The sequence below is a fragment of the Melanotaenia boesemani genome, chromosome 20, assembly GCF_017639745.1.
Source record: "Melanotaenia boesemani isolate fMelBoe1 chromosome 20, fMelBoe1.pri, whole genome shotgun sequence".
Classification (NCBI taxonomy): Eukaryota; Metazoa; Chordata; class Actinopteri; order Atheriniformes; family Melanotaeniidae; genus Melanotaenia; species Melanotaenia boesemani.
The window spans coordinates 5,758,842-5,783,009 of record NC_055701.1 but is presented as its reverse complement, the minus strand read 5'-3'; the positions used below and the strand labels follow the sequence as shown (position 1 = coordinate 5,783,009).

General features: G+C 37.1%; 1 protein-coding gene across 3 annotated transcripts in view; it reads right to left on the bottom strand.

Annotated features, from left to right (window-relative positions):
- Window positions 1-24,168, bottom strand: part of alk (ALK receptor tyrosine kinase) — a 478,089-nt gene that overhangs the window by 88,367 nt on the left and 365,554 nt on the right. For all 3 annotated transcript variants that reach the window (XM_041971293.1, XM_041971294.1, XM_041971295.1), the window contains one exon: window positions 10,120-10,253. In XM_041971293.1, coding sequence (XP_041827227.1) covers window positions 10,120-10,253 — 134 coding nt within the window. The remainder of the gene's footprint in view (window positions 1-10,119; window positions 10,254-24,168) is intronic.

The window sequence follows — 24,168 nt, the reverse complement described above, 5'->3', positions numbered from 1 at the left end:
CAACACTGCTATTAGGATGGCGCAGCTTGAGGACATCAGGTTCATTACTCATCCCACATATAAACCCCAGACGGACCTCCAGTCATTGCTGGATTATACTACTCACTGTGGTAACCAGTCGTGCTCAAAGTCTTGCCTCTATCTTGTGAAACCATTGCTTACCTATGTATGTTCTTTCTCTTCAAGTACTCGACCTGGACCTCACCTGTGTTATGGAGAATCCTGTCTGCCCACTCCAGCCCATCATCCAAGCGAACTCACCATATTCATCTGTTCATCTCATAATAAAGTGTTCTTTGACTTCTCCCTGCTCTCACTTCTCCTTGGATCCACACACCAAGCCGTGACAGACCCAGCTAAATGTCTGGGCCTCTTAGAAAGTTTTTAATACATTTTACATTTTAACCACACATGCCGTTAGCGTGCACAAATTAGTATGATAAAATATGTAGACGGAGTCCATTAAAATTTTACATGTGTAAAACCCCAAAATGGTATCCCACATGTTTAGGCCTGTGCTTCCTAGAGGTTTTATTGTAGGTGAAGTTTAGGGGGCACTTTGAAGCCCAATTCAGCAGCTCTTACAATGTGTAAACATTTTCATCATGCTTTCCAAATTTCATGACTATTTTGGGGCATGTCATAAGATATGCCATTCAATAGGCAAAAAAAAAAAAAAAAAAAAAAAAGAAATTTAAAGTGACACCACTGATTTTTACATTTTGTTGCCCCCTAACAAAGACTCATTTGCATCCGTCCTGCACCCTGGTACTTTTCGGAACTCTTTCCAGCCGAAAACCAGTCTAATGTTGAGTCTTGTCTTATCTCCTACTTTGTTACTTAGTGTGTTGATATCCAGATGCTGGCATGTGACACAGTGCCATAAAGCAAAATGCAGCTGTCACATGATGCACCAGGCTGGAACAAAAAATTATGAGACAGTAAAAGATGACAGCTCCAATAATGTGCAGAATTAATGTCAGAGTGCCATCAAAATCAGAAGCATAGAGTATTAATGTTGCAAATATATGTCTTTCTTTTGCGTACTTCTGCCAGTATGGGTATTCTTTGTGTGTGAGGGATATTAAAATGTTCTATTTCCTTTTCAGTGATTGGCTGGAGGGTCTTCCATGGTGGTAAACAGCCAAGAGGGGGCAATGTCCTGGGTGCCACCACTGCTGCAACTCCGTTTGGTTTCAGTGCTTATGAGTTGGAACATAATGGAATATTGGAAAAAAAAAACAAAAAAAAACACACACACACACACACAAGGGCTGCTCAGCTGAATTAAGTTCAGTCATATTTTTTTTACTGAAAGAAAAAAACAAAAAATAGAAAAAAGGAAATAGGTGTTTTTTTTCACTTTAAACCTAAAAGAAAAAGAAAAAAAAAAAAAAAAAAAAGAAGTGGAAAAGCAAAAATTTATGTTAGATTTGATAATTTAATTGTTGGCGTTAAACAAACTAAATAAATAAATTATTTTATTTAAGACAAGCATCTTTTATTAAGGAACCTGGAAATTATCCTTGCATGTAGAGGACAGTAAGACACCGTTGATAATATGGAAGGAACATTAACACTGGCCAACATGTTAACATTAAAGCATGGGATCTGCACTTGGGTAATTCTCAGATGGAAGAAAAATGCACTTACATTTTCTCCTGATATGCTGCTTCTTGTTTGTTTTTTTTTTGTTTGTTTGTTTGCCTCTCACAGAACAGACAGCAGTCAGTCAGCTGCTACATACTTGTTTAAGAGGCTGCAGCTAAATTTGGAAGGTGTCCATACCATCATCACAATGGAAATGCACATCGTCTTCCTTACATGTGCGTTAAGAGAGGAGCAGATATTTGTGTGTTTGTGGAGTCTGAAAACTAGGACCCCACTATACTCGTGTACCAACATGTGTATATATATATATATATATAAATATAAAGGGATTTTTGAGGGTCAAAACTTGGATTTGGACTTAGACTGATGCTAGGTTTAGAGTAAAGGTTAGGATTAGGGATTCAGGATTGAGGGTGAAGAATTAAATTATATGATATTAGTTGTGAATGATAAGAATGGTGTAATAAAACAGTGAGAGAAAGGGGAGGAGAACTGGACTGAAGGGTTCCACATAGCTAACGTCATGTGGGAAACAATGAGCATGTCTTTTATAAAGGTGCAATAAGTAGTTGACTGTTTGTGACCAAAATGCCACTGTTGGTTGACGAAGAGAGATTCGAGTCAATTGCAGCCCTGGACTTTAGTAAATCTTAAGTTGGGTCAAATTTTTTTTTGGCCATTTTGTTCTTTTTTGCTTCCAAAATTTTCTGATATTAATCAGAAACATCCATCATTCCAGTGAAATGATCCACCCACCACTGGATGCAACATGAGTGCAAAGCATGTTTACTTCACCCTGAAGTGTTATTTTCATCAAATTCTACATCCTTTTTTCTTCCAAACTTAAATTCATGCAGCTGTGGCTGCATAGCAGAGCAAAGTGCCATCCCTATGTCTAATGTACTAAATTCTCAGCTTTTGTTTGACATTGAACTGAATTGCATCTGATCTTTTCTATTTCTTATTTTTATTTGCTTGGAGCACTCTTCCTACTTATAAACCCTGTTTTGTATTTCCATTTGTATTCACTGCAGTGGATAAATAACTTGAGAAGGTGGATTTGGATGGCTTCGATTTCAAACTTTTGATTCTGTGTTTTATCTTCGTAAAAGTATTGATCCACCATCGAAGCGACGGGAAAGGTTTAAGTTCATGAACTTACATAATAAAAATAAAAAAGAAATAAAAGTCACATCACTGCAATTCAAAACAAATTTGACTGTTTCCATGTGTTTATACCCCTTGACATTGTTAAGCCTGCAAACATGCACATTGGTGGATTGATGTGCACTGATGAGTTGATGCGTTTTTAGAAGACTGACAGCAAACAATAAATTCAGTTATACTCCATCGCTCAGCCTCATGGGCCACTGCTTCACTGTAACACATCCTTCAACAATAATAAATCTTCAGCAGTTTTGTTGTTATTTTATCTTAAACACAAAGTATCACTATTGTTACTGTCTAACTGAGCAACAAATACAATAAGTGTCTGAGTTATGTGATCAAAGAGTCAGCGAGAGCAAAATCTCAATTACAGACACATGCTAGATATGTCCTGCCCAAACAGTGGCTGTTTATTATTTTTTTTTCCTTTAGTTTAAAAACACTCCATCATCCATCCATCCATGTCTAACCCTCTGTCCACTCCACTGGCTTCCTCCAATCCCACTTCCCTTGTTGCCTTCATGCGGCTGCATGTGATTGATGGGCCCAGGGACACCCTTACGCTGCCGTGGACCTAATAGCAACATATAGAGTTGCTGTGACGCTCCATTAAGGACCTGCAGCATCACGGTATTGTGGTTAGGGAAATGGGCCAATAGAGAGAGAAGGTCACCAGTTCAAATTCCCTGAGGGTTAACTGCTGCAACGTCTCAGTTTATGTACACTTTACAGGGTAATTCATAAGCACACATAGTGAACAGGCAATTCAGGAGGGCAAACATTTGTTGTAGTTTTAAGGAAATGTGACCTTCTGTCACAGTCTTCTCATTGTCATAACACAACAACAGAGTCGAAGTCTGGTTATGAGCTTGTCACTCAGTTTGAATAATGACACTCTGTACAACTTTATCACAACCAAAAGAGAGACACCGGTAGAAGGTTGGATTCTAACTTCCTGTTAGCTCCAGAGATGGGCATTAAGTAGCACAAGTCACTTCAGGTGCAGCAAATTGGATTGCTCGTTGGACCAGTGACTGATGAGTTAATTAAAGTGGAAGGGCATGGAGAAAGAAGTAAAATGCTGCTCCATTTATTTATTTTCTATTGACTATATCTCCTTGCACCTCATTGATCAGCACCTTAGAAAACAACCAAAAGGGGGGATGGATGTTGTCAAAATCACAATTAGCAGGAAAGATTCTCACCTGCAGGTAAAAGAAAGGAAGCTGTTCTTCAGCCCATAAAGTTTAGTGCATCAGGTCATATAGGTAGAAAAAAAAATCTGGTCCTTTCTACATCTGCAAATTAGATAAATACAAGCTCAAATGAAGAACAAGTGACATATTTGACCATGTTATTGAGATTATGATGATTATTATTATTTGTAATAATAATAATAATAAACTAAATGCAGAAGCACTGGTTAAAAAAATAATTTTGTCCTTACTGTGTCAATAGGAATTAAAAAGGTAAGTAGCAGATGGATCAATCAGTGCACTGACTGATTCTAATTATTAGCCATATTTATGAGGGGTGGGGGAAAAAGTTGTCTTTTAGATGCATCGCAAAGCAGATGTGGGCGATTCAGATTTAATTTAAAAATGTTAAAACATATATTCTTTAACTATTAGATAGTAACAATGTTGAGGAACGACAAAAGGTAAACTCAAAATTTAGGAAGGGCAGCGTCTGGGCCGTCTGTGGTGCGCACATGACATACATGATGGCTGAGCGTGAAATTCCAACGCTAACCTCTGTATTTAAAACTAGCATTTGGAAATACTTCAGCTTCTATGGGTGGCTTTGTTCAGAAAGTCTGGTTTTTTTGGGGAGGTGTGAATGTGCAAAAAACTGCAGATCAAAGAAGTGAACTCTGGTCCGCCTTTAAACGTATGTCTGGGTTTGCTTCAGTAGACCAAATACAGGAAGAAGGTAATAAAAGTTCTGATAGAAATATGGCTTGTCCAAAACTGCTAGGATTTGATGTAACTTCATGTTTTGCTTTGAGGAAACAGAAGTTTTAACCAACCTCACAGCTAAAGTTTGGCTGAGACTGGCTCCTACAACAAGACAATGATGCTAAAAACAGAAGCAAATTTACAACAAAATGACTGAAACATACATAAATAAATAAATTAATTAAGGTGTTGAATGGTCCAGTTAAAGTGAATGCTGTAGTGGGGCTTTAAGAGAGCTGTGCATAAACAAATGGTGCAGACTGCATTGAACTGAAACAGTGCTGAAGAGTGGACTAAATTTCTCCAAAGTCATGTGGGAAACTGATAATGTCACAATTACAGAAAGTTAATTCTGCTAAAGGCTCTTTTGATCTTAAATTATGTCCTGATATGTAAATCCTCCAACTTAAAGAGGCTGTATTTTCTTTAAAATGAATGTAAAACTGAAAAATTAAACATTGTGACTGAGCAGAAATGTTAATAAGCTAATCAAGACACACCAGACATAACATGATTATTATTGGCAGGCTTTTCTTCTCTTAGCTAAATATGTTTTTTTTCCAGGTCTGCTGGAAACTGTTACGCAACCACATTGGATACAGAACATTGTGTGCCCACAGTCTATTGTATGTGGTGAAATTAAAACTTTAAACCACTGAAATCATTCAATCAACCAAAATCAGATGAGTCTGCGTGCTATCCCGTATTCACAGGTGATTAATGGCAGTAAATAGCTAATTATGAGTGGAAGAAAGAAAATAAACAAGTGTGTCTAAATCTGAGAGCCTTGGCTTCATGTACTATGCTTGGTAGGATGGAAGGTAATCCGAGCCCAGGTTTGTGACAGGTGCTGGAAGGGAAAGAGGGGGAGGTTTCGAACACCGCGAAATATGGTGTGGCTGCTTGGAGAGTGTGCCGAGACGGATTAGGGCTTAGTTCGGGAGTGGGAGGTGTGTCGTGGGTGTTGTGCTGGGTGCCCAGGTGGTGCCTGAGGAGAGTACAGCACGTCCGCATGCCTTTTTCTCTCTCAACTAGCCGGGGCTTATGTGCTGCCTGGCTGGAGAACACAGTGAACCCAGAGCTGAGAACAATTAGACGCTGTTCAACCATGGCTGGATTTGCATGAGCAGCAGCACCCACTCGGTTCTGTGCTAATGCTGACAGCAATGACAAAGAATCACAACCGATTCACTAATGAGGAAGGGATGGAAACTGATTGGTTTGGTGAGAATTTAGTTACCTCTTGGTTCATATAGCTTTAGCACTTTAATTAAAGCTTTTTTGTTAATATAGGCGAATTGGGAAATTACTAAATCTTAATCCTCACTTTAAAAATTTTTACAGAGTTACTGGATGCTCTATTAAAATCTCAGGTGCCCTCAAAAATATGAACTACCATATCCACATTTCATCAAAAGCTTAAAGCAAGAGATATGTTAAATACGTAGTATTAAAGGGGAAAGGTGCAAAATACTATTTCATTATCATGTCCTCGTATCCTGACTTCTGTGTAATCATGCATTTGAATATCTGACAACCAAATCCAGGTAATAGCCAGTCAGGTGTTGCTGAGGGCTTATCAGATGGGCAGCAGTGAGATTTCAGCTGCATCAGATGAGGAACTCTTCCCTGTAGCTCTGACTTGACACCAAACAAACATCTCACTTTGAATCTTCACACAAGCTTTTTCCTCTTGCGGGATGTTCCTATTCATAGAGCTTTTATTGACCCATCAAAAATGCTATTTCTGTTTGTTTTTATGTTGTTGCAGAGCACAGCAAAACTCTCCCATAAAAATTTTTCCAATTCATTCAGAAAGAGGCCTCTGGGAATAATCAGCTTCTTGTAAAAATGCAATCTGTGATAAACAGAAACTACAAGGTAAAGGCCATTTAAAAGCTTTCCATTGTGCAGGTGATTCAGCCAAAAGCCAAAAAAGACAACCTGTTGCAGAAAGAAGAGCAAGTGGTCACATAAAGATTTGGTCAAATTGTTGATTCCTGAAGTGAGAAACATGAATCTACTTAAAGGTTAACTGAGACCTGAGTTCAGTGTTTAACCTGGTAAAACGGAAACTTAGCGAGTCTCTTTACATGCTAGAGCAGTGAGCAGCAGAAGAATGGATTCTGCTCAATATTAGCAAATTATGCATGAAAATTCAGTCTATCAAGAATGTGAAAACAGAATCGGGCAGCAAGACAATAATCCAAGGAAAGCATCTAAATCCATAATTAAATATTTCAACTTACAAGTTTGTATATGTTACACTGGAGCTGAACATTTGTTCATCTGTTAAACATGAGGCTTAGCAGAGTCCAGGGATCTGCAAGACATTGTATGTTCTGATTTAGGAGTCTGGTCTAACATAAACCCAGAGCCGTCATGCTGTGATGAGATGCTGCCAAACACTCCAAACCATGTTTGACCCTGCAGGTCGTTTATGGCCTTTCTGTGTTGTTTGCATGCTCTCTCTTTACCTGCATGGCTTTATGGATAGTTGCTGACGCGACGTTGGTCTTATGTTTGACCATGAGTATATGTGTTAAATTGTGTTGGATTTATAACCTTTCACAAATGTAACCCTCAACTCTCAACTGCAATAAACTGCAGAACCTATGATGTGGAGGGAATGCACCTATGTCAATGTTGCATCTTTTAGACCAGGGCTACTCAGTTCGGTCCTATGAGGGCTGCAGCCCTGCAGGTTTTAAATGTCTGCTCCCAATAGTGGCCAAACATTGAACATGGCTGTCTTGCAAGTTGTAGAGTTGGGTGTATAACAAGTAAAGATCACTAATTAAATTAGAGGATGCTGGGTCATGACATGAATGAGTCAGAAACCAGTGGACCACAGAAATAAACATCTGACTGGAAATAAGCTTTTCAAATAAAATTTACCTGATTTCTGCTGTGGAAAAATTCATAAAGCAAATTATGTCTGGTTTATATGTCCAACATATTTTGTGTTGTTAGAGATGGAATCGAACTCGAGAGCCTTTTTATATGTTTTATAGCAAGCTATGATGGTTTTAGAACCTTAATCAGGCTATTTTTAGTTCACTATGATCATTTAATTTTAAAGCTTCACATTAAACTTTTAGTTTTCACCTAGTGTTTGGTTTTCAAAAACCTTTGTACAGCTGTCACATCTGCTGGTTTTATGACTTTTACATCCTGTTTACATAAAATGTAAACAGTTTGGACAAATAAATGTGATCACCCTGTAGGCATTTGGTGAGATAATCCTGTAGAAATGCTGCAGTGTGATCATGAAAATTATGATTTGTGATGTTCACCAGTGTGAACAACAAATATCCATGTTGTTCTAGATATTTCTATCTCTTTTTTTTTATTTTTGTTTACATTATGTGAAAGTTTTAAAGCTTAATGTACAGAAGGTGGCACAGAATGTTTTTCTTTTTAAAATAACAGATTGTTTTTTATTTGAATGTCTGATTGAGCTCAAAAAAAATTTGATTGCGATATTTGGATGCCCATTTGTGATATTTGATATTGATGTAAATTATTGTGTTCAGTTAGCATGTAACGCTGTCTCATATCAATGACGGGCTACTTAATTCAATCAAATCAGCAGAATTTGTGATTATATTAGAAAACATTGAATCATTATCCACTGAATAAATATAACATGGTATTATGATCAAACTTGTGACTTAACTAAACTAATGGCTATTCCAGGACTGATCTAACGTAGTGGACACAAAGTATTCACTGATAATCCACCATTCTGGGCCTGCATTGTGTTTATGATTTGCAGCAATAGACTTGGAACTATTTTCTCATAGAAGTTCATAAAAAGAAAATCCAGACTTCTGAGTCTGCTGGTACAGTAGATTGCACAGCAGATTTTCCATTTTTCTACCATTTGGATGCCTTTTTGTCGCTGGGAGGGCTTAACCTGAGTACCACGGCAGCTCTAACAACGCCACACGCCTTCCCTCTGCAGCTAATGGGTGAAACACGCTGGCATTTTGCTGTCACTCAGGCAGCAGCGGGACCAACAGTGGATGCTTTTCGATATAATAAATAAATAAATTCATCAAAGCTTTACAGAAAAGTCAGCTTGTCAACTGTTGTGCAGAATTTTCCTTCAAGTTTGACTTTACTAGAATATCAAACAAAGACTATAAACAACCTTTAATAGGCATGTTGTCAGAAGGTTTAAGCTCAAATGTGTTGTGTCAAATGCATGAAGAAAGTCGATGGGAATCAGTAGCATGACGCTAAAATGCAATCAAATACTTTACTCTAATACATCTAGTTAAAAACTACGTCAGGTTGTAAGGAGAAGGTTGTGTAAACAACTTAATATTATTGTATTATTGGTGTCTTTTGAGTTCTGCTGCCAACTTCAAAATTTAATTTAGTCCATGATAGGAAGCTATCGGTGAAGCATTTCTTTTGCTTGTCTTTTGCTTCTTTATTATTTTTTATTTGAGCTCTGCAGAGCATATCACTATCAGCTAAACTATTTTTCTTGTTTGAAGTATTTTAAAACCACGGTCACTTATTAAGAAGAAAAAAAAACAAAACAAAAAAACATTCCTTTTCTTTCTTTTTAACTTGAAAAAAAATGTTGCTTACACGCATATGAATATTTTATAAATGCATACAACACCAGCTTTTTACTGAATCAGCACCTGGTTGGTGTCACATTTTGCTCCTGTCAAGTACTTATCTGTTGGAGGAAACAAGGTTTGTATCTACATTTCCTCAGTAATGCACACATTACATGTTTAAGTGAGGGTTCGCTGTGCGCCTCCGTCTAGTTCAGAGGAAATTGAATCAGTTATATTAATTCAATTTTGGGAGATTTAGAGGTTGACAGAGGAGGATATTATCTGAGTCTTGACCAGTCTACGCATTTCATTCCACAACATGGTGTAATGAAGTTAAAAATCACAGAATGTAGCTGTGCAGTTTCCAGACATGTTTGAGCAGATTTGGGAACGACAGACATGTGAGACACATTTAGTCCACACATACACAAGAAACAAGAAGACAACTGACAGCATGAGGGGGATCCCAAGTGTTACCATCTGGTTAAATCATTTTTCATTATTTTTAATTCATTCATAGTTAATCTTGCAACTCAAAGTTAAAAAAAAAAAAAAAAAAACAACAAAAAAAAACAGCTGCATTATGCTTTGCCTGCCCCCACAGTGTTGAGTTTAAAATGATAAAGATGAGAGAAAATAGTGACTATTTATAGTTTGTTAAGCTGTTTTATCGCATAAAAGGAAATAAACATTTTTGTCAGTTATAAAAAGTTATTTTCTGATTCCTACATAATTGCCACACCAGGACTAAAGCTTTATCTCTCACACATACACACAAAAGTACGTGTTAAATTATTACTTACCCATGGTGCAGTTGGTGGTGAAGTGGGGCTCGATGGTGGCAGTATCATCCTGTGGGATCCGCTGATCGTAGCTGGCTGAGATCCGAAAAGGCGATCCTCCGTGAGTTCCCAGGGTGAGGTGGACCACTGCCCAACTACCGAGGAGAGAAAGCAGGAGGAGGGTCAGTGCAATGAGCAGACACCACGGCTGACAGAGATAACTGCACCATCTCTGTGGGTTAGGGGTCAGGGTGGTCTGGGGCTGTTCAGTCGGAGCTCCTAGAGCCTCAGAGGATGGACTATCCAGGGCTTCAGCAGATGCGGACATGGGGGCTTCCTCATCCCCCTCCATTTTGGGAGGGTCCCTTTCTTCCTTTGCCTGCTGATTCATGGCCCACCCTTTGAGCCCACCTAGACTCTGCAGGTCTAATCGAGGTTTAGAGATAATCCGGCGTCAAGCTGTGTAGAGCCTATTTATATAGAATTTAAAGCCACAACTGTGGGAGGAGTGTGGCAGAGAAACAATGATACACTTGGGTGATATTTCTTGTGTGAGCAAGCTGCAGTCCTGCGCTGAATGCTGCCCTTCCTCAACCACCGGCTGGCTTTGTGCAGTTCAACTGTCCCTAATTTTATTAAGCAAATTTTCCTGATTTCTCTCTGGCTCTGAGCTCATCAACAATCCCTCTCAGTCTCCGTCTTCCCTTTTCTCCCCTCCCCTTGTATCTTGCCCGTCCCTTTGTTTGAAAAGTCATGACAGGCAACACAGGCAACGTTCCTGTAAATAGCTCTTTCCCTGATGAGAAGGTGAATTTATGAGTGCCATACTCTGGCATGCACACCCCTACCACCAAGCATCTGGCAACAGTAATTAGTATATTACAGCAACCACAAATACATAGTTACATTCTGTGTAGGTGCATGCACAAGTCATCACCAGCAGAAAAAAAATATCACCGCAAAGTGCATTAAATCCATGATCTGTCATATTAACTTTCTGCAGATATTATCAGACTGTTGCATCCTGCTAATGTTGCCCAGCTTGAAAAAAACCAGGGTACAACAGTCATATATGATACAGAACAAACTGCACGCTGACAGTTTGATGTTACTGTAATGTCACATTGCTTCCTTTCAGGCTCTACTAGCATATCTTTTCATTTATTTAATAAAATATATGTTTAAAATCTTTCTGTTAACACAACTGAGTCAACATACAAGCACAGCTGTCACATTCAGTCTTTTGGAAAACAAGCCAGACATGAGATTAAAAGGTTGTAGACTTTTCATTGTGGATTGTGAAAATGACAAATCTTAATGTATATCTGTAAACACTATGATCTGATAAAACATATGCAGCCCACTCTCAAGAGAACATGCAATAATTAGATTGCTCCACATTTTAGAAATGAAGTAGTGTCAAAATTCATTGACAGAAATTGTATGATGAAGATATATCTGCAGGATGCTTTGGGATATCTTCCAGGTGAAACCAGAATATACTATAATCAGAATATATACAGAATATATACCACATGTGTGTGGTACTAAAGTGTGTGAGGCTTCAAATCTGCATCTTTTTTAACCTCAACCATATATTTTTTGATAATTACGCCCAACTTTTTTATGTAAAAGTTAACTGTCACCATGTGTTTCAAACTTCTAACCCCCATTATTCTGAAGTTACAGCAAAACAATGACATGACTGGTGAGATTTAATTTATGATACTGTGGAAAATAAAGTTTACATTTAACCCTCAGGCCCCACTTAAAAAAACAAAACAATTATAATATGAATTATATTTAGAAATACAAAAAAACAACAAAAAACCCACCTTTCTTCATTAACTTCAGTTCTTTTTGTGTACAACAAATGGGAATTTATTTTCATACGTTTATTCATAATAGGGACAGTTTTTTTTATTAAATACTGACACTCTATACATAAATTAATTATTTTTTATGTTAATTTAAAGTGGATCTTCTTCTATAATACCTTTTTCCTCTAGAACTTGTCAGTTAAAAAAAAAAAAGATCTCACTCCAGTCTCAGTTTACTCCACTCCTCCAGTGAGACTTTAAAGTCTTAGATTTTTTTTCTGCTTTGCATTCGTGATTGCATTCTATTGTTTTTCTGTCATACACGTTCTTTTCTGCACATTCACCAAGTTGAATTTCTCAGGCAGATTTTTTTACAGTGTGACAAAGATTGATTTACAAATTAAAACGCTGAAATTATTTGCAAACATTCATTTACAACCACAAAATCTAACAGCAAACAAGTCCAAATTGGAAGGTCCGAGGGTTGGTCGGGGAACACAACCTGGATTTGGTTCCAGCTTGAGACCATTGACATTTGACAACATGGCTTAGTTATTTTCCAAACCTAATGTAGACTAAGTGTGCTGCCATAAGTTTTATCTTTTTCTTAAATCAGATGCAGCTTTGTAGTCATTCTGCAACTAAGTATGTGATAAATAAAAATGGAATTCATCTGATTAAATGCATCTGTGAAGGAAGAAGGAGGCTTTGTATATTGGCATAGAAATTTTCTTTTATTCCCTCATTTCTAAATGAGCTCGTACAAGTGACACAAAATCATTAAGAGAATAAAACTGGAACACTTTCACTCTTTTATGAAGGTTTTAACGAGCCATGGTCTATGCTGATGCCATGCTCAGCGAGTTTAGCATAACTCAACATTTCAATTATGGCAAAATCTCTGGGAAATAGAAACCTGGGTGTGTTTACTGTGGAGCTCATTCTGTGCTTTGTTAGTGCAGCAAATATAAATGCACATTTTCGCACAGACGAGACTCCCACAACACAAACAGCCTCTGAGCTTTTCTGATTTCCCCAACGTCTGAACTAAAACTCAACAGGCTTTGCATCCCTGCCTCTTTTCTCTGCTCTCACCTCTTCCCGGCCCCTCCTTGCCGAGCTGTTATTTGCTCCATCTCTTTCCTTTTTCTTCATCCAGATGCTGCTCAAGGTGTAGGGGAGACGCTGACCATATGTAAAGTGACGCACCAGCTAAACAGTACTAGAGCAGCTTTGCAGCATGGGACCTGCTCCCTGCCATTCCCTATGATTGGAGGGAAATGAAACTCTACATTAGAGGCTGCCACTGTCTCCTCGATAACCTTGAAATAATTGGCCAACTGAGTAAATAATATGCAGTATGCTCTGGCTCAGCTAAGGGGCAAATTCAGAAGTGGCTTTTCTGCTGAATGAGTCCTCAGCATGATAAGAATGCAGTGCAGAATTGTTTGGCTTTTTGTTCATAAGATTATTGCAGTAGATGCAGTTTTCTTATAAAAGATACATAAAAGTATTCAATACATGTAAAACTACACTGAGAATAAGTAAAATCTATACCACGAGGGTGGATAACATAAACACAGGAGCTTGCCCAATACATTCAACAAGCTATAATGCAAATTTAAATTGAAAAATGTCAAAGGGACAGGCTGTTATATTCAGTTATATTAATGTGTTCTCATGCTGTGGATGTGCTGGTGCTCAACTGAACAGTGGATGCAAACAAACTTAATTATTAGTATACCACACAATGCACAGCAGTCCTAAAAATGAAAACATTATACTGAATCATAAAGACTCTTCATGCGGGAATAAGATATACATGACTAATCCTAATGCTAATAATTCTCATTAAAGCTCCTTTGTGTCTTATAACAGGCTGTTGGTTATTTAAAGTCACCTGACCTTTGTTCAGACTGCTGTTTGGTGAAAGCCTCTTCCATAATGGGAATGTTTTGTTTAGTAAAACAAAATAAAACAGCTCAGACCAACTAATCATGGCTGCCAATTGACAATTCTCATTTCATAATGCTATTCATTTATGCTCCCTCAGTGCTCTGCTCTGGCTAATGTAGGTCTTTTCATTTTATTTTGTATGTTTGTGTGTGGGCTTGTTAGAGAGGATGTAGGGTGGTTACGTCCTAACTACATTAAGGCTTATTTGTCTTATGCTTTCTGGTTTGTATCAGCCACACGAGTCTCTTCTGTCAGGACAAACAAAAGTCTGGTTTTAATGTTTGTCTTGTACAGTGAGATGGTCTCAAATAGAACACCAGCTCTTTATATAAAATCTTTGGGTATAAGAACCGGCCAGTTTCACTACAAAAAAAAAAAAAAAAAAAAGGACAATGGTTGTCCACATGTCCAGAGGATTTTGTGTCACACAAAGAAGTAGAATTAATTTCATACCTGTAACAACTGTTTTGTATAAGGATGCATTTAGCCAACAAACCTTAACCTGAACCTGTATTTAGTCATATTTAAATTAAATCCAATTTTTATTTAGAACTTTTCATACCAAAGGGCAGCACAAAGTACTTCACATAATAGCTAATAAATCTAAAATTAAATAATTTAAAAATCAACATAAAAATAAGCCTTCTTATGCAAGTATACACTACCGCTCAAAAGTTTGGGGTCACTTAGAAATGTTGTGACTTTTTAATAAAAAGCTGCTTTTTTTTCAATTAGACCAGAAATACAATCTAGACATTGTTAATGTGGTAAATGACTGTTATTGCTGAAAACAGGTGTTTTTTTTTTATTGGAATATCTACATAGGTGTACAGAGACCCATTTTCAGCAACCATCACTCCTGTGTTCCAGTGGCATATTCTGTTAGCTAATCCAAGTTTATCATGTTAAAAGGCTAATTGATCATTTGAAAAGCCTTCTGCAATCATGCTGGCGCAGCTGAAAACTGTTGTACTGATTAAAGAGGCAAAAAAAAAAAAATTGCTCTTCCTTTGGCTAGTTCAGTATCTGGAATTTCAGCATTTGTGTGTTCAATTATAGTCTCAAAATGGCCAGAAGAAAAGAACTTTCTACTGAAACTCATCACTCTATTCTTGTTCTGAGAAATGAAGGCTATTCCATGAGAGAAATAGCCAAGAAACTCAAGCTCTTCTACCATGGTGTGTACTACTCCCTTCAAAGAACAAAACTGGTTCTAACCACAATAGGAGGAGAAGTGGGAGGCCCCGGTGGACAACTAAGCAAGAGGACAAGTACATCAGTGTCTCTAGTTTGAGAAACAGATGCCTCACACGTCCTCAACTGGCAGCTTCATTAAATGGTACCCGCAAAACACCAGTATCAACGTCAACAGTGAAGAGGCGACTCCAGGATGCTGGCCTTCTAGGCAGAGTAGCAAAGAAAAAGCCATACCTGAGACTAGCCAACAAAAGGAAATGATTAAGATGGGCAAAGGAACACAAACACTGGACAGAGGAAGACTGGAAAAAGGTCTTATGAACAGATGAATCTAATTTGAGGTGTTTGGATCACAAAGAAGAACATTTGTGAGATGCAGAACAAATGAAAAGATGCTGGAGAAGTGCTTCACGCCATCTGTCAAGCATGGTGGAGGAAACGTGATGGTCTGGGGATGCTTCGGTGCTGGTGAAGTGGGAGATTTGTACAGGGTAAAAGGGATACTGAATAAGGATGGCTATCACTCCATTTTGAAATGCCATGCCATACCCTGTTGACAGCGCTTGATTGGAGCCAATTTTGTCCTACAACAAGACAATGACCCAAAGCAGAGCTCTAAACTATACAAGAACTATTTAGGGAAGAAGCAGTCAGCGGGTATTCTGTCTATAATGGAGTGGCCAGCACAGTCACCAGATCTCAACCCTATTGAGCTGCTGTGGGAACAGCTTGACCGCACGGTGCGGAAGAAGTGTCCATCAAGCCAATCTGACTTGTGGGAGGTCCTTCAGGAAGCATGGGGTGAAATTTCCTCAGATTACCTCGACAAATTGACAGCTAGAATACCAAAGGTCAGCAAGGCTGTAATTGCTGCAAATGGAGGATTCTCTGATGAAAGCAAAGTTTGAAGGATAAAATTATTTCAAGTACAAATCATTATTTCTAACCTTGTCAATGTTTTGACTATATTTTCTATTGATTTTGCAAACCATTTGTTTAATAAAATGTGAGTTTTCATGGAAAAAACATGACTTTTTTGGGTGACCCTGAATTTTTGAGCAGTAGTATATAAAATAATTAAATTAAAAACACACACTAATCATTCATAATCTCTTACATACTCATACCGATAAAGCATACAAAGGAAGCCATATCTTGGGAATACGACCACATAGGTCGGCACCCAGATCATCACCACCGGGGTCCACACCACAACCATAAGGCTGCAGTGCAGGCCCAAGGAAATGTAAGTGTGTGGGAAACAGAGAAGGAGAGGGAAGAGAGGAGAAAGGAGACAACAGTTAGAAAGCAACGACTGTCCAACCGAAACAGCCTGCTACACCTGTAAAAAAAACTTAACAGAAAACACCTTATGGTCTCTGTAAACAAACAAAGCAGACTATAATTGGGAGCACCTATAGGAAGATAAACTGAGAATAACACAAGTAACAACACCAGCATGAAGAATACAAAAACATAATTGGTGACACTTCATACCTACAATGATCTAATATTTAATATTTAGTATACTATCTTCTAATTTGTTCTCAAGTAACTTCTCAATATTAAAATATAGTCCTCATATAGGAGTTACTATGGAGGTACTGTAATCAATAAACTATCCAATTTTTACATACTGACACTTTATGTTAACTGACCACCCTCTAATCATTGGTTTCTTAATAAACTTGGCTTTCAAGTTCATCAATAAGTACTTGTATCAATTAGTTCTCATTGGGTCCTTGATTTTTTCCCAAATAACTAAGCATTAGTTTCCTAATAAACCAGGATTGTGTGTGACTCAATTTGTTCAGGTTTGTCATCATTTAGCTCCTCATTTCATGCCCAGTTGTTTCCAGTTACTAAGCCATACTTTGTGTACCTTAGTGTAAAGTGTGAGTATTTTCTAAATACCTTGTAGTTGCTGTTTAAAGAGTTAACTTTAAGCTTCTGTTCATACCTTCCTATGTATGTTACAGTTTGCAAAGGGAAACACAGGCTGTGAGTTTTTGTAGCTTTGAAGTTGAAGCAATTTTAGCATTTTGACAATGCTTGATATTTCTCATGTTACAACAGGCATGAATGTTACAAATGCTTAAAATATATGCAGATATCTAATAATTATGTCTTTCAGAACGTGCAGTAGGTTTATAATTTTTAGTCTTTACAGTGAAACTGCTACATTTTGCTCTGTGGACCAACATAACTATTATACATTCAGGTGTGAGACTGTTTGTTGAAAACAGATGAGACCCTGCAAGCTTTTTTTTTTTCTCAAAACAATTTGGAATTAGATATAAATTAACTGAGGTTTTGTTTCGAGGTATACTGCAGGCACAGTTAGACGATCATCTGGATAACAGGTCCTTTTGGGTGAGTTGTAAAGCGGATTCTCTTTGGACTGATCTTGTTAGAGATGCCAACAGACTGGTATCTAAAGTTGCATGCTTTAGCATTTTTATGCCAGAAATACATGGAACAGTTGTGGGCTGCTTGGTTGGGCTGACACTTCAGCTGTGCTCTGCTGTGGAAAACGCAGAATATAAAACTTCACAGATCTGCTTTCTAGTTCACTTGTTGTCCTGTGCTTTTTACTTTTGCCATTTATTGTTTTGGGGTTTTGTTTTTTGTACAAAAGATAGTCTCTCCTTTTTACTGCAAATCAAATCCACCTTCAGATATCAATAAAGTTACCTTACCATCTTCTTTTTTGAAACTAGTTTTTAACAGACCCTCTCAACTCCAGCTAACTTTCAGCCAATAAGCATTCAACTACTGTGCAGCATCAGCTCAGAAGGATAAGCATTGTTAGGTGTGGGGTGAACTGCATGTCTGTCCATCTTTATAAAGAAGGAAAATCCACCTGTAAAAACTAAAAGCAATGAAAACAGATCTCAGTGAATGTATAAGAAAATGTAAGGTACCATAGGCTTAGGAAAAATAGAAGTATTAGACTCATTTCTTTGGAGACAACATTCTGTTTTTGGTTCTGTGACTAACCCCTCCATCAGCTTAAAGGGGCATTAAACTAACCCCCTGATTTTCAACTCTGCACTTTACAAACATGACATGATCTGCATTACTAATTCTTCAAAATGATACTTTTTTCTGCTTTACAATATGCTAAGCCCTGCCTGTTATAAAGAAGACACAAATATGGCTGCAGGCATGAAACCAACCTCTAACTTCTAATGAATGTGTGTCCATCGCCTCAAATACAATAATTTCAATTCAGGGCCTGTTTCACAACTCCCTGTGAGACCTGGCTAAATGTTAATATAGGTTGACAGAACTTATCAGCCATGAAAGCTGACAGAAACTAATTTTTGGCCGTTGGATACTGCCAAAAATAATAAAATACTGTGAATATATGTGTTTTTTTTATGATCCGGTTATAATAATAAAAAAAAAACATGATACTGCAAACAATTTAGGAACTGTAAAACCCAAATTGTGTCCCATCATTCAAATTACCCTCTGTCAAATAGAAATAACCTAGTAATGGTACATGAAAACACTCTTTGGGATGCAAATAATACCAAGAACATACAATGACAAAGCAATTTAAGTCAGGTCCTCCAGGCTAAGTGAGATGAGTGGAAAAGGCTTTGCATCTTACCCAAACTCCAAGTATCCTGTTGAATGCATCTGCTGTAAAACTGAAAGAAGGGGATGCAGAAATGGAAGCTGCTTTACATCGTAATGGGATTTTTTGTCACTCCCTTAGAGACATAGCTTAAGGTTTCTAATCATTCTGGCTTTTTTAGATCAAAGAAGTTTTTATTTATGGTTGGAAGGCCGATTGAAAATGATACTGCAAACCAATAGGTGCACATAGAGGTAAGCAGGGGTTAAGGACTTAGGAGGAGGGTTTGGGGGATGTCATGACTTCTCCCAGATCAGGATCAGGACTTGAGCCACATTGATTTTGACTGTGAAGTGGCACAATACACAACAAGCATGTCAAGAGAAGAGCAGATTAGACTGACCTGATGTGGCTCAGCTGAATGATTGGCACTTCTCCAAACCAGTAGGTAAAGAGTTCTTTTGAATGCCTTTGGTTAGGGGGTCAAATCTGGTAAACTGCAATGCACCTGGGCTGACTGAATGAATAAGGTGAGCTGCTTTCGGTTAATTTGGAGGCAAAATTTAAAGCAGGAAATTTTCATTTTTTATTTAATTCAACTTAAAGTCTATCCCCCCACACAGTTCACTGTGCTCTAGGAGCACTACATACCTTATTCCCGTGAGACATATGCCTTGTAGACAGTCTTTTGATTGTGATTTGTGAATAATATCAGCTCTAGAAGAGTGGCTTAGAGTACAGTAATTGTCAGGATTTTATGTGATTTCACAGACTAAAACTTGGGATTTGACTTGAGGCAAGCATTAACCATTGTAAGTTCAGATGAATCACACCTGAATACAGCCGTCTTATTTTTCTGTGGAAAGCAAATTATTCTGCCACTGAAGAATGAATCATCTGCCACAAGCAAATTATGCAGGATGAAAGCAAACCTAAACAAATAAACGAACAGTATATAAAAAATTTGCATTCATGTGAGTCCAACAGAGATTTATGTCAGTGTGACAATTTCAGATGGCCTAAAAAAAAACACGCAAAACATAATCAGAAAAATGCAAAGCGGAGTGATGATTGCAAAACCAGGTGGAGAGCTGGAAGATGCCTCCACTTTCTATTTGAAGACAGCCTCAGAGAGGCACATATATTTTTACTGACAGATTGAACACCACATGGTAAAACTGTGGCTAATTTGCAGTAATTAGCTAGCAACAGACTTAGCAACAAAAACAATTCTTCTGTATTGTGTAATTGGAAATAACTGGTGAGAATTTAATTGCTGTATCTTTACAGTATTTAAATCTAAAGTTCATGTTCTGTAGTGACAATTAAAAAGTTTAATCTAAAACACAGAAACACAACAATATACTGACAGCTAAAAGTTCTCTAAAAAACAACAAAAACAAATCTGCATTTTGTTTTAAGCTTCTTTTTTAAATACACCTGAGTACAAAGAAAATTCTTTTCATTGTAATTACTGACAAACTGTATTGTCTTTTGAGCATCTGTGGAAATCAGGGCATACTAACTCTATGAAACTTGCACAAACAAAACCAAACTTTTGCAAGAAATAAAGTGCTCCTAAACATGTATTCCACAATTTTCTTTGATTTTTACAAGGTGCTCAGCTGTTTACAGTAAAGTTTCTGATCACTTTTATCTGAAGATACATCACTAGTCAATGCTCTGCAAGTTTTATTTACTCCTCTGCTTCAACATACTCAGTTCAAACAAAAATAATTGATATATTTTATATTGTAATTTTTTAATTTTCTTACTCTTTCTTTTAAGTTTTACATTGGTCTGTAAAACACTACCTAACTAAACTAATTTGAAAAGTGCTGTAAATAAAGTTTTGAGGCAGCATTGAGGTGACACGACAGGAATTGAAATGCATTATGATTAAAATGCATCAACCATTTATGGCATTACACTACTTATGACAATTTATAGACCAGGGGTGCCCAATCCTCGAGAGCTACTATTCTGCAACTTTTAAGCTGGGCACAAACATAAAGATTATCTGGCTGTTTTTGTCCCAGTTTAGCCCCTTCCCGATCAAGAACAGCAAACGTGCGATTATCTTAAGTTTGTAAGATTATTCTATAAGATTATAATTTGGTCTGAGGTGTGTTAAGAGCAAATTTATCCCAACAATCAGCTCCAAAATAGGTTGTGGCTGACAATCGCAAGTATTAAACATGTTCAATATTTATGACTAAAGATCTTCATGTTTGAGATAAGCCGACGACTCCTGGGTTGTGATCATGTGGATTGTGATGTGGAACAGAATATAGCCAAACAGAGAGCGAGCTGACTGGGAAGCAAGGAAGGATATAAAGTCCATGTTCACACTTCTGTAATAATGATCGTGCATTTTCATCTTCAGCAAAGCTTTCCTGATCTTCATCAGGTCATAATGTGTTTTCTGCATGTCAATAGAAACTAAAACGCTGAAATTCAATCTTTAGATTTCAGTCAAGGTGAAAACAATTCTGTTCCACAGCCAAAGAGATCAGGTTCAACAGATAATGTTGGATGGACATGATTGTTCGAGCAATGAAATATTTATAAGTAAAGTTAAGAAAGACTGAAATGGATAACTGAGATGTCTCAGTGTTAGATGTGCGGTATGGCTGTAAATCAAAAGAATGACATTTCCACAATAACAGCCACTGCTATTTTCTGAGCTCACTTTAGCCTTCCTGTCTTTATAAATACATTTTTTAATGTCGAAGTGTATAAAAGTTTCATATCAGATCTGATATCCATTAAAGTCCTGCAGATGAGATGAGATCTACGACCTTCACTGTTAAGCTGGATAAATAGTCCGAGCAGACGAGATGGGGGCTGGGTTTGAGAAGAAATGAAATGAGGCTAAATCAATTGTGAGCACTTAAAAAAATAAGACAGTGAATCTTGTGTATTTTTTGCAACCATAACACCAAATTTGTATTTTGATATAAATAATGATCAAAAAGGCTGCACATCAGTGAGTACAGCTATTTAATGATGCTAATAGGGTAAACTAAAAAGAAAAAACACACACATAATGATGAAAAGTAGAAGCAGAGAACCAGGAGAAAAACACAAAATGGCCTGAAACAAATGAAACAGGCTCCTGCATGTTTACTGCTGACTGGCAGGCTACTTCAGGTGACTGCCCATCTGCCCTCCAATGTTCGTTATAACAGACACGCTTCGGCAATAACTGACAAAATATCGGCTTTTAACCAGTTAACAACTTTCTGTTTGATTCTGCTTGCAATACCAACTACACTTCATACTAGTGGTTATTCAATAAATCTTTATGAGAAGAAGGTGATTAACGGAAGGAGAGGAAGGAAGTTATTACTATTATTGAATTAATAATAAAATGATTATTAGTGGAAGGACAGGCCTTCAACCATTTCAAGAAACGAACAATGTGAGGCAGTGAAGCAAATTCTGGATAGAAGAAAAAAGCAAACTAAGACTGGTCACACACTCTTACTTTATTGTAATTATTGAATAGTCTGATCTTATCAATACCAAGAATAAGCTTTTTTGTGTGATTTTTCTGCTGAACGACGCACCCCATCAAACAAGACAAATACCAGCTGAACTACATGGGTCCTTTCCAGGATTAATTTAGCTGCTAAAACACTGCAGAATGAACATGGACATGTGTGTGTATGTTTTATGTTGATCAACAAATAATTAGTAAATTCTTGAATAAGATTATGACTGCTGAGACATAAACCTGTAAACATCAGTATATATTAATATACAACAAATATACTTTTATGTGCTTAAACATGACAAATATAAAAGAAACTTAAATTCTACGAACGAAAACCTAAATATTTCAGCATTCTCTTAGTTTTTGTGCTGAATGGTGTGTCATTTAAAGTACAATAAATTAGTGCTATGTGTGTATGTTTTTATGTCTGTATACATAAGAAAAAGATAAATATAGAGAAAAAAGAAAAAACAATCTCAAAAACTGAAGAAGTTATTTTTCAGTACCATGAATCCACATATTATATTTCATGAAAGTTTTACAAACTGGAGAAAAACTGTGTTGAAAAACAATAAAAATAAAATAAAATAAACAAAACACAATTAAATTCAATTCCAGCAACATCATGATGCCAGAGCGGACTCAAACACTGGTTCTTCTCGGTGGATGTTCAAATGAATTTCCCTGAATTTAATTCAAATTTTCTAACAGCCTCAAAGTCCAAGAAAAAAAACTAGGGTCAAAAACAAACAAAACCTATAAAAAATCTGTTAGTTAGTCCCTTAATAATTCAATTTTTTGATGAGGCAACAAATAAATTTTACCATGAAATTTTGTAACATTCTTCTGACACTGCACCATCTGGCTTCTTTAACAAAACCACATAGCATCATTATAAGCTATGTGAACTCTGTAGGCGAGCCTTTTGGTAATCTGACCACAAGTGTGCTGTATAGGGCAGAGTACAATCTGTCCTATAAAACCTTCTGTCTGTACCTGCACTGAACTTGTTTGTCTATACATCATAGGACATGAATGTCATCATCATTGTTGTGTAATAAAATGTCCAAGATTTGACTTGCCTACCTTTTTTACATAGAAAAGAAAAAGAAACTTCAGAGTAACTTTGCATAGAGACTGAGAAAAGAAAATATCAAAAACGCATCAATAAAATTAAATAGTTGTTCTGTAGATTCAAACTTAGTTGCTTTTACTTGTAAATATTAATATCTAACTAATAAAGACCTGAATTAAGTGTCTCCAGCTGATTATTACACTATGATTAATTGCCAGAGACAGAAGAATGTAATTCTAAGAGTCTTGTTCTTTAATATTTTGGGGATTTTGTGTAGGCTGCATCTCACTTGAGGATTATCACAGAGTAGGCAGACTGTCACCAGTTTTTGTTGGATTTATAGTTTTAGCTAATAAATAAAGCTGTGGAGACGGCGTTTAATGGCGTACCTGGTGTCTTGTCTCGCTTTGATGTTTAGTAATAAACTGTTCAGTTAGGCAAACACACTAAGCTTGGTTACATTATTTTAATTTATCCCAAGATTAAAATAAAGTTAAGTAAAATTAAAATGATCCATGTTGCATGTGTGCTATAGTCACAAAGGAACATGGGTTTTTTCTTGTGGCCACAGTTTCATTGTCACATCCCTCACATAACTATAGTGGCCATGACTTAATTACCTTGTTCCCATGAATAGTACCATGTGGCTACAGATGCAATACTATTTAAGATGTTACCATAGAAACCAGCACTACATCATGGAAGTTTGCCAGCAACAACAATATCTAATCCTTGATTCATGTCCTGACACAAAACTGTTTCTTGTTCAAGAGCAGTGGCAGAGCTAGACTTTCATACGTAGAAGGTGGGGCATAGGGTGGGCAAGACGTATTCATATACACAGCTGCAATAACTGTGTTCACATCAGAGAGACATGAAAAATAAAACATCTTTGCATTAATAATCTGGATTGCCAAGTGGAAATATTTGCAACAGG